The following is an 11,040-nucleotide window of genomic DNA, read 5'->3' on the forward strand; positions in this document are numbered from 1 at the left end:
TTAGGGTATGTGCCTCCTACTTGGGGAGGCTTATTGGTCCCATGGATCTGTTGAGTGTTGACTTTCACAAAATATTGCACCCAGAAAACCATAAAAACAAGTTAGGAGAAAATCGTCGTTGAAATGTTATGTAAAACAAATACGGTAAAATATAAATTTCAGAAAAATCCCCCAACTTTGAATTTTTCATGATTCCTCCTGTGCCTAAAGTCAAGTCATCAAGCTCTAAATACCATGAATGCTGTATATTTCGGAAGGACTAACAACGAAAAGCAAGAATGCTTCGTGGTCTTTCCTTCTTTCTGGTATTGCTATCGTTTGTGAGTTCAGCCAAGGCTAATGGAAGAGAGGAAAAATGTCAAGTAACTCAACAGATAACTGCAAGAATCGGTTGTGTCATCGATCTCAGCTCTCGCGTGGGTAAAGAACAAAAAATAGCCATGGAAATGGCTGTCCAAGATCTTTTTAAGTCGACCTGCGCTAAAGTGGACTTGCACCTGAAAGATTCTCAAGGGAACTCAGCTCGAGCAACAGCTGCAGGTAAATTTATATTTGCAGTACCAATTTGTAACCTTATATTTGAATGCCGATATCAGGGGTTTGTTTTTGTTTTGCAGCAATCAATCTCCTCAGCAGCAAACAGGTTGTGGCCATTGTCGGAGAACTGACCGTGCAGGAAGCAGCTCTTATAACTGAGATTGATAATATCACCGAGAGTATTGTTCCCATCATATCCCTTACTTCCACTGCAACGATCCCGCGATCAGCGTCACTTCAAAGGCCAATTTTCATCCAAATAGCTAACGATATCGTCTTTCACATGCAATGCGTTGCAGCCTTAGTTGGTCATTTCCAATGGCGAAAGGTGACTGCTGTTTACGAGCGCAACAATGAATTTTCTTCCACTTCAGGGATCATAGCTCTCCTCTCTCATTCACTTGGCTTGGTCAACTCAGAGATTGAACACCACCGAGATTTCCCATCCTTGTCTTCTCTCTCTAACCCGGATGCCTTCGTTGAAGAAGAGCTAAAGAAGTTGAGAAGCAAGAACAATAGGGTCTTCATAGTCATGCAATTCTCTTTGCAGTCAGCTGTCGTTTTCTTCGAAAAAGTGAAGCAGATGGGCATGATGGACAAAGGCTATGCGTGGATTGTCACAGATGAGATTGCAAGCCTTCTCGATTCTGTTAACACTTCTGTCAAGTATAATATGCAAGGTGTTATTGGTATTAAAACCAATTTTTTCGAGACAACTGCGTCATTCAGACAGTTCAAAACCAGATTTCGCAGGATATACGGACTACAGTACCCTGACGAAGAAGAAACTTCTAGTCCTAGTATCTTCGCTCTCCGAGCTTATGATGCAACTGGGGCCATTACTCGAGCAGTGACAACATTGCAACAGGGAAATGCTACCTCAGAAGAATTGTCTCAAAAAATTTTGTCTACTGCTTCCCTAGGTCTCAGTGGCATGCTAGAATTCAAGAACCATATGCTAGCACAACCACCGACGTTTCAAATCATTAACGTGGTTGGGAGAAGCTACAGAGAAATGGCATTTTGGTCGCCAAGATACGGTTTCTCAAAGAGCTTGATGGAAAAGGGGATGGATAATGGTTTTTCTGAAGTTTTGGGTTCAACCTATTGGCCTGGTGGCTTACAAACAACCCCAAATTGGTGGACTCCGGTCAATGTGGATCGACCCTTAAAGATAGGGGTTCCTGCCAGGGGTGCATTCAAGCAGTTTGTGGACGTAAAACATGATCCTGGCACGAATGAAACACGCATCTCGGGATTTTCAATCGATGTGTTTAAAGCAGCTGTCGAATATCTTCCTTATCAGTTGCCTTACGAGCTAGTTCCCTTCAATGGCTCGTATGATGAAATGGTGAAACTGGTCTACAATAAGGTAGAGATTCTTTTCTTCTGGCTTTTCGTATTGACACTGTTTTCCTAGGGCTCTATTCTACAGACACTGATGACCATTTTAATCTATTTAAAGCAGAGCCTTGATGCAGCTGTTGGTGATTTCGAAGTCATATCTGATCGGTATCATTATGTTGAATTCACACAGCCATACATAAGCTCGGGGCTTGAGATGGTTGTTCCAGTGAAGCCAGATAAGCTGAAGGAAAAATGGATGTTCATGCGTGCCTTCACCACGGAAATGTGGTTCATGTTGTTTGTTACACACCTTGCTTTATGCTTCGTTGTCTGGTTAATTGAAAATGAACATGGAGACAACCCCGAAATAAAGGGAATTGGGGCAATGCTTTGGTTCTCTGTCACCATCCTCTTCTTTGCAAACAGTAAGTACTCTCATAAAAAACGAAAACAACCATACTGCTTTGTTGCAGTCCCTCCATCGCGTACAGCCTAACATGTTTTTGTATATATGCAGGAGAACAAGTTCATAACAATTGGGCTCGGTTGGTTCTGGCTCCATGGTTAGTTGTGATTCTAGCTGTAACGGCCACTTTCACTGCAAGCCTCACCTCCATGATGACTCTCTCTCAAGTCCACCCGTCCATGCTTGATATTGGCACACTTCATAAACTGAATGCAACCGTTGGTTGTAATGGCAACTCATTTATTGTTAGATATTTGACCGATGTTTTAGATTTTAGACCCGAAAACATCAAAAGTATTGCCTCCATAGGTGACTACCCAAATGCCTTTGAGAAGCAAGATATTGCTGCGGCTTTCTTTGTTGTGCCTCATGCTAAAGTCTTCCTCGCAAAATACTGCAAGGGCTACGTGACAACAGGGCCTGTTTACAAGCCTAGCGGTTTTGGATTTGTGTGTTTCTCCCCTCCCTTCTTTAAACATTGTGTAGTCGTGTTTAATTTGTTTCTGCATAGCTTACATGTACCATACTTACGGATCATGCTGTGCACATAAAATCCTTTTGAAAGGATAGTAATGCTAGAGGTAACTGAGTGAGTCATGTTTTTCTCGTTGTCTGCTGCAGGTTTTTCCAAAGGGTTCTCCTCTGGCTATTGACATCTCGGAGGCAATGCTAGAGGCAACTGAGAATGGACAAATCGAAAAATTGGAAAAGCAAATGCTGGCCGGGCTGTCCTCTCCCAACTGTACTTCTTCAAACAACTTGAATGGTGGTCCAGTAGGAATAGGTCCTGGTCCTTTCTCTGGCCTATTTCAAATTTCTGGTCTTGCTTGTTCATTGGCATATTTGGTTATAGTTGCACGTATAGTGCGTAAGCATCTGTGGGACTTGAGCTACACGCGACTACAAGCAATGTTAACCGACACAAAAATGTGGAGACACTTAGCCTAGAGCTATCGGAATTCTAAGCATCATTGTTCCAGAAACACATACCTGAATTTAGCTGATTAACAAAATTGTAAGCTCAGTCAGTGGCACAAGACTTGTTGCCGGTGAATGTGAATTTACCTGTTTCTGCATTCTTTCCTTTCAATGATTTTCATATCCGGCCAAAGTCAGTTCCGTTGTTTGGTTTCAGTTTATTTCAGGCAGGATTGTTTGTAAACCCTGCAACTGCTAGCTGCTAAATAAGAGCACCGGGCGACCTTAATGAATCCAGCCACTTGAATTTTGAGGTCTGCCAGCCTCCTTCCGAAAGCGTGCTCGCGAAACTTGGTTACATCCTCGGTCTTTTTTGATATTTCGCTCGCACTTTGGACGCGGCTGTGTGTTTTCAGTAATCCAATCTATATTATCAATGCATTCTATATTTTCCAACTCATCTTTGTTCTTCAACATCATCCACTTTGCCACAATATCGCAGTTCATGGGACTGAGACCTTCCTCGTTATAATTTGAACAAAATCTGTAAGAGCAGAGGCAAGAAACATCACAAGTTCCGTAGCCACCAATAAAGTCTACAGCACAGTTGCAACCGGGAGCAGGGCACCACTTTCTCTTCCCGTTACTATCTTCCACATAAGACCTCAGAAGGTACCGCGAATACTTAGCCTTATCGGCATCACCATTGCCTTTGGTTACCGACACTGAGAGGACCAAATCTTCGCCAACAGCAGCGCCACAGCGCAGATGAGGACATTTTAGAGACAAACATCCAACACCATCTTTGCCAATCGATTCGCTTACATAAGCTGCCCAACATGCCATGTTATGCCACTCAAATTTTAGTTAATTTTAACGTACAATAGTGGGCAAATGTAGGTTAAGTTTGTTGACCAATTAATAAGTATGTTGTCTTTGCGTTTAAACTTCTTTCAACATAAATTTGAGTCGTGTTTATCGCATTATTATTGATTTGTTTTGTCATTAACTATAAAGAAAATATACGGTGGAATGTAATTAGAGAACAACTTATAAAATACAAGTTCACTGTTTATCATCGTAACATCCTATACTAACAATACAACCTCATACACAAAAAAACTCGTCATTGTATTACTAATGTAAAGCGAGCATGAAAGTTTTGTACCTGTGCTAAGCAAGTCATTTTTACATAGTTGGCCCACCACCATCACATCATTCCAAGTACAAAATGGTTTTCCTCTCCAAGTCCAGCCAAAACCCGATCAAAACCCGTACGGTCCAGCAATATTCAGATTCAGCCTTTGCTTGTCAAATATGCAATGTATAGATCTTCGCCGACACACCCAGTCGTTTGTACACTCGCCTTTTCCTCTCGGAGGCAGATTGTTCTGCCCTCCTGTTATTATCCTTTCTTATTTTGTTCAATCACGATTAAATCACGTCAATATTTTATATTAATTTTTTTATAAAAATAATAAGACAAAAAATAATAAGAATATAAATTACTGATATGATTCAACCGTGTGATCGTATAAATAAAAAAAGATGAAAATAATATCCAAACAGAAGGACAGACAAACTGCTACTCTCCTCTCTCTCTCTCTCCTCTTTTTCTCTCTCTAAAAAGTCAGAAACGAAATTAATAAAATAAAAATTAAAAATCCTGCCTCTAAGATTCCAGTTCATGCGAGGAAGACGGTGGCGTCGATTGCACTCCATTCCCATTAAATCCATCGAAAACCAGAATATTAATTAAGTAATTAATTAATTTATCCAGCTAAGCATATATAAATAGTGAATATTATTTATAAATTTTGTACTCTCACCGTCTCACGCATATGCCAGTGCAGACTCCCTAGTATCCCTTCTGAACTCTTACTCTGTCATTTTCGCAAGCACTTGGTGCGCTAGATCTCTCCTCGAATTCCTGCCACCGGAAGCTTCTCTTCTCCGCCGCTGAAATGTTGAGCTTTTGAACCGTTTTGATCGGGTTCGAGCTTGATTTGATAGGGTTCGTCGGTGGAGATGGACGGCGGCGATGGGACGATGAGGCTCGGTGCTCTTAACTTGAAGCCGGATCGGGTTGGCGGCTTCGAGTCGGGTTCCGACGTGTCGGTTTCGTCGCCGGTCACGCGGCAGAAGGCGGTGGCGGCAAAGCAGTTTATTGAGAATCACTACAAGAACTACCTTCAAGGTCTGCAGGATCGCAAAGAGAGGTACTTCGCGCATTTTTTTAGCTTTTAATTCGTCAAAAGTTTCAAAATTTGTATTGATTGTGATTCCAATTAGAAATCTCGAACTTTCGTCTTCGATTTTCGTGTACGCAGTTCTGCTAATGCTGCATTTGTGTGTTTAAGCTCGATTTGAAATGCTTAATTTTTCCCTTTTGTTTCAATCAATCTTTTCCATATTAATGATAGTTTTGGTTTTTCTTTTGCTATTTATGTTTTCTGTTTGGCATTTTTTAAAACTCGAGCAACTGGAAGAACTAATTCTCATGCGATTACTCGATTTAGCTGTGAACTTTAGTTTACTTATTGTTCGCATTTATGGATCGGTATGAGTAAGTGCTGAACATGAAGGAATTGAAAATGTGTTGTTACTGAGATTAGACATTTTTTTGTTATAGACGTCGAGCGCTTCAAAGGAAAGTACAAGAAGATCAGATACCGAGTGAGGAACAAGAGGAGATGATGAGGAATTTGGAACGCCGAGAAACAGAATATATGAGGATGCAAAGACGTAAGATTGGCATTGATGATTTTGAGCAATTAACTGTGATTGGCAAAGGTGCATTTGGTGAGGTATGTAAAAAAGTCGAATTATAATATTTCACAGAACTATTTCGGTTTTCCCTTATTGTATTAGCTTTGTGGGTACTTACATAGCTTTGATAACATTGGGTATATGCTGAAGAAAATATTATTGGTCATATGTTTTGACCTACCTATAAAGAATGAAATATACTGCGTGTCGTTAAAATATAGTACCATTCTTTTGTGTTTAACAATTGCAGGTAAGGTTATGTCGTGCTAAAGGTACAGGAGAGATTTATGCCATGAAGAAACTGAAGAAATCAGAGATGCTTAGTCGCGGACAGGTGACTGTTTAAAATTTAAAGAACTGTATCTCTAAAATCTTATTCCTTGCGGTATAGGAGAAGACTATCTTTGCTGCTGTACCCATTAGCTCCTTGCATACTAAGCAGTTCCATAAGGGTGCGTTTGGTACGCGGGACGGGACGGGACGGAACGGGACGAGGCGTTCCGTCCCGCGTTTGGTGCGCCAAAAATGGGTGGAACGGGCTGTTCCACGGGACAGATTTTGGGTGTTTTTGCGTTCCACCTCCCCCCCTGGAACGGGTTTGTTCCACCTATGTGGAACACAATGTTTTACCATTTTAAGACAAATATACCCCATGTCTTTTTCAAAAATTACACCTTCGTTCCGTCCCGTCCCGTCCCGTCTGCGTACCAAACGCACCCTAAAGTATTGGTTTTAATAAGAAAACTGAGTACCCTAAGAATTGATCTATATTTATTTTAATACAATCATGTTACGCTAACATGATACTTGTCTTGATATTGTATGATATTACCATATCATTGTGCGTCATGATATATTGTCTTTTTGCATTTAGGTTGAGCATGTGCGTTCTGAGAGGAACTTGCTTGCGGAGGTTGATAGTCGGTGCATTGTAAAACTTCATTATTCGTTTCAAGATTCTGATTTCTTGTACCTTATCATGGAGTACTTACCTGGTGGTGATATTATGACATTACTGATGAGAGAAGATACTCTTTCTGAAGATGTTGCTCGTTTCTACATGGCAGAGAGTATTCTGGCTATTCACTCAATCCATCAACACAACTACATTCATAGGTGTGACAACTGTGTACCGTTTCAAATTTTAGTCAATAGCAACAAATTTTTTCTCCTTTCCACTGGGTTTTTGGTTCTATAGTATTTTAGTTCAATATGAAGGTGATTTGGATGTGGACACATTTTGGTTCTCTAGCTGGTTCTTACCGTTAATATACAGACACAAAAGGAACACATAAAAACACACGAAACCCCATGTTATTTTAAAAAGTGTACTTGTTTCGGAGTAAAAACAGGTAAACTTACATCTACATGACCTTGTTCTTCATATAGGGACATAAAACCAGATAACCTGATACTGGATAAAAATGGCCATTTGAAGCTTTCAGATTTTGGCTTGTGTAAACCTCTGGATGATAAGCATTCGACATTGTTGCTGGAAAATGATGATTTGACCTCCCAGGAATCCATATCTGAAACTGAAGGACAATCTGGTTGTGATAAGGTTCCTTGGCTGATGCCAAAAGAACAGTTACAACAATGGAAACGAAATCGCCGTGCCTTGGTAATTTAATCCCATTTTCTTTTCAATTCTTCTTGAATAACTCATCCAAAATATTAAATTAAGTATGCTGACATATCAACCAGTGATGCACTTTTTTACCCAGATTATTTGAAATTTATAACTTATTCACTTCCTAGTTATTGAGTGATTAATTTGTAATTGTTCTGAGTTACTAAAAACATCCATCTTGTTTAGGCTTATTCAACCGTTGGAACTCTTGACTATATGGCACCTGAGGTGTTGCTCAAAAAAGGATATGGAATAGAGTGTGATTGGTGGTCCCTAGGGGCAATCATGTATGAGATGCTTGTAGGCTATCCTCCCTTCTACTCTGATGACCCAAGGATCACATGCCGCAAGGTAATATCATGATTGTATTTCTTAGATATTTGGAACAATCCTATATAATTGCAGAGTTAGACAACATTACTGTTTTCTGTAGATAATCAATTGGAGGACATACCTGAAATTCCCAGACGAACCCAAAATCTCAGAAGAAGCAAAGGATCTGATCTGTCACTTGTTATGTGATGTTGAGTCAAGGCTTGGGACTCATGGAGCAGAAGAAATTAAGGTAAGTTACCAGGTTTCAAAGAACTAATGATGTTCTGTATGAGTATCACATGAAATTTGAAGGAACTACTGTTTTTGAAATAGCTGCTATAATGTAGAAATTAAACCTGAAAGTAATCACCTGGTGGGGTGTGCTGAAATAGTTATGGTACTATACATAAGTATAGAAAGGCAATGGATTGTTCTTAAATTATTTTACTCATGAATTTTAATGTTGTAATATATTCTTGTTTGATATTTGTTCACTTATAAAGCTAATGTTTCTCAGGCCCATCCATGGTTCAGATCTATTCAGTGGGACAGGCTGTATGAAGGCGAAGCTGCATATAAACCCAGAGTCATTGGAGACTTGGACACTCAGAATTTTGAGAAGTTTCCTGAAGTGAGTTCACTGATATTGATTTGGAATCTTAACCTTTAGTGGGACAAAATTTAAACTTTTTTAGGATGAACGGATGAAGATATAGATATGCCTGATATTCTTTGCACATTTGCATTTCCTTAATAGGCCTGGCACTATCTTTTGGGTCCATGTCTTTAAGCATATTTTTGTTGAATCAAAACCAAATATTGTTGATAGTAGTTGCCACCCTATTGTTAACTTCCATCCCTCTTTTTGGCCCCATTATAGGTAGAGGGACCGCCATCTACAATGCCAACAGTGGGACCTTGGCGGAAGGTAAACTTCATATTCCCTATTCATACTCTATTTTTGGAACCAAGATGCTGAAATCTCTGTTATGCTCTTTCAATTTTGTTTTCCCTTTAAGCAAAGCATTTTCTTCACATGTCCAATAGCATCCCCCGTTACCCCTGCCAGCACGCTACAAAGCATTTTGTGAAAGGGAATTGTTTTAGTTCCCTATGCTAATCAGTGCTGTATCAGTGAAGCCTTACCTGATTTAGCTTGTTTGGCATTGCAGATGTTAACATCAAAAGATACCAATTTCATTGGATACACCTTTAAGAAATCCGATGTCCTTAAATCGCTTGAAAGTTCAGGTCTGCTTCTGACATGAGAAAATGAATCATATTTTATGGAGATGTCACATTATTCTCTGTACCTCTTTCAAAATTTATGCCTAGTCTTATAATTGGGCCATACATTGTAGGTACAGATATGAGATCAAATGGATCTTCAAAGTCCCCTTCTCTGATTTCCTTGTTAGGTACGGTTTTCTTGCAGTTACATCTTTTATCTCAACTCTCAGTGTATAGGCATAGAGTTATAGCATCATTATGTATAGACAGTTTCATCTGTTATCCAATAATTCAAGACTCCGGCATCCGAAAATTATAATTTTTAAGTTCCTGGAACACAACCGCTGGCTTAATTGTAAGCTTCGTGCAATTGCAGGTAGAATTGACCTGCAAGACACTGTGATACCGGAGGGCGATCCAAAGCAGGAAATCTAAATTTTGTACTGCACCGCGTGTACTTATTTTTCTTCATGCACGTAATCTGCAACAGAAGGCGTCGTTACTATTCAAGATTAGATTCGGCAACGTGCTTACACGAAGACATGAATAACAAGGTCAGCTCAAAGTTGATATGATCTTGGGTGCTATTTCTTTTATGACACCACCCCAAATACGCCTTTGATGTGTAACTGTTGTAAAATCCATCATTCTTAAGCTAAAACATTTATTCCCGCTCCCCCTATTTTTCGGAGATCTGTTGTTTTAACATATAGAGATCCCCCTTTGGTACAAACTATCATTGTACATTAACAGGTTAATTCAGTTTTGTCTATCAGAATGGATACATGTTTGAAATTTGTATCACATTAGCAAGTTGTACGGATGCTGTGGCAAATTGAATTTGATACCAACGATGCATTATTTTGATCGGTGCGATGTTCTAACTGAGGGAGGAGGATTTGAACTTAGAATGTAAGGTGGGCAGGCACATTGTTCTGTTCAATTGGCCTTTGCTCACATTACGCCTCCATTTGTTGTTGACAAAGTGGATAAGAGGACAAAAAATGAACTTATTTTGGGGTAATGAGGATCCTCTCCGGATCCTCAAATTGTGTTCGTTCATCGTACATGGTGCGGTCATAAATCATTTAAAATATTTTTATTTAAAATTAAATATGAATAATACTTAACGAAAACTGACCGCATAATGTACGATAAACGAACATGATTTGATTATCCTTAGATCCTCATACAGAGGATCCGGAGAGGATCCTCATTCATTTTGGGGGGCTTCACCTGTCCATTTGTTGTAGCAAAGAAAATCACTTATTCATTTGTACACTCATTATTTTTGTGACAAGTGGCACCGCCAAACTTTGATGAATGCATATCTGTTGGCTTGCAATTATCAATGGTAGCTACATGCTCTTGGTGCCTTTCCCTTCTTTCTTTCTATGTTAGCTACTCATTTAATTAACTATGTAGTAACATAATATTTAGCCAAAACAATGTTTATAACTTTATGTGGTTAAGAACAATTAGATGATTACACGATTTTTGATAGATTCATTTTTCTAAAGATATTTTACAAGATATGATCAATTTTTATAAAGACGTTTTACATGGTAGATGGTTCCTAACTTCCTATTTTAAAGTTACATTGCATAATGTGAAAAAACGAGAAAAAATAAAAGAAATGCGTGCAAAGGTAATGTGGCTAGCTTTCTCAACCAATACAAAGGATCTTGTAGATCTGAGTTTAACCAAGTTGACTATTGCAGTGTGCTACACCATTTACATTCAAGTTTGAATCTCCTCCTTATAGATTAGATGAATTTAGTATAATAATCTTATCCTTTGTCAAAAAAGAATATTGAAGTGGTGAGTT

The 11,040-nt window shown here is 39.2% G+C and overlaps 2 protein-coding genes across 3 annotated transcripts; both read left to right on the forward strand.

Moving 5' to 3' along the window:
* Positions 1–272: 272 nt before the first annotated feature.
* Positions 273–3,426, forward strand: LOC126604658 (glutamate receptor 2.9-like). Of its 2 annotated transcripts, none has more exons than XM_050271942.1 (5): positions 273–540; positions 618–1,909; positions 2,003–2,309; positions 2,402–2,799; positions 2,972–3,426. In XM_050271942.1, the coding sequence occupies exons 1-5, from the start codon at positions 279–281 to the stop codon at positions 3,296–3,298; spliced, it is 2,586 nt and encodes an 861-aa protein (XP_050127899.1). In that variant the 5' UTR covers positions 273–278; the 3' UTR covers positions 3,299–3,426. The 2 variants fall into 2 exon arrangements, with proteins under 2 accessions (XP_050127899.1, XP_050127900.1); XM_050271943.1 differs by having other exon boundaries at positions 2,006–2,309.
* A 1,544-nt stretch (positions 3,427–4,970) lies between these two features.
* LOC126604693 (uncharacterized) lies at positions 4,971–10,079 on the forward strand. The gene is made up of 12 exons (XM_050271981.1): positions 4,971–5,487; positions 5,901–6,075; positions 6,288–6,371; positions 6,912–7,153; positions 7,427–7,658; positions 7,854–8,018; positions 8,101–8,232; positions 8,500–8,613; positions 8,863–8,910; positions 9,155–9,233; positions 9,344–9,400; positions 9,589–10,079. Exons 1-12 carry the CDS (start codon positions 5,297–5,299, stop codon positions 9,645–9,647), a joined length of 1,578 nt encoding a protein of 525 aa, XP_050127938.1. The 5' UTR covers positions 4,971–5,296; the 3' UTR covers positions 9,648–10,079.
* The last annotated feature ends 961 nt before the right edge of the window (positions 10,080–11,040 follow it).

Source organism: Malus sylvestris, chromosome 15, assembly GCF_916048215.2.
Source record: "Malus sylvestris chromosome 15, drMalSylv7.2, whole genome shotgun sequence".
Lineage (NCBI taxonomy): Eukaryota > Viridiplantae > Streptophyta > Magnoliopsida > Rosales > Rosaceae > Malus > Malus sylvestris.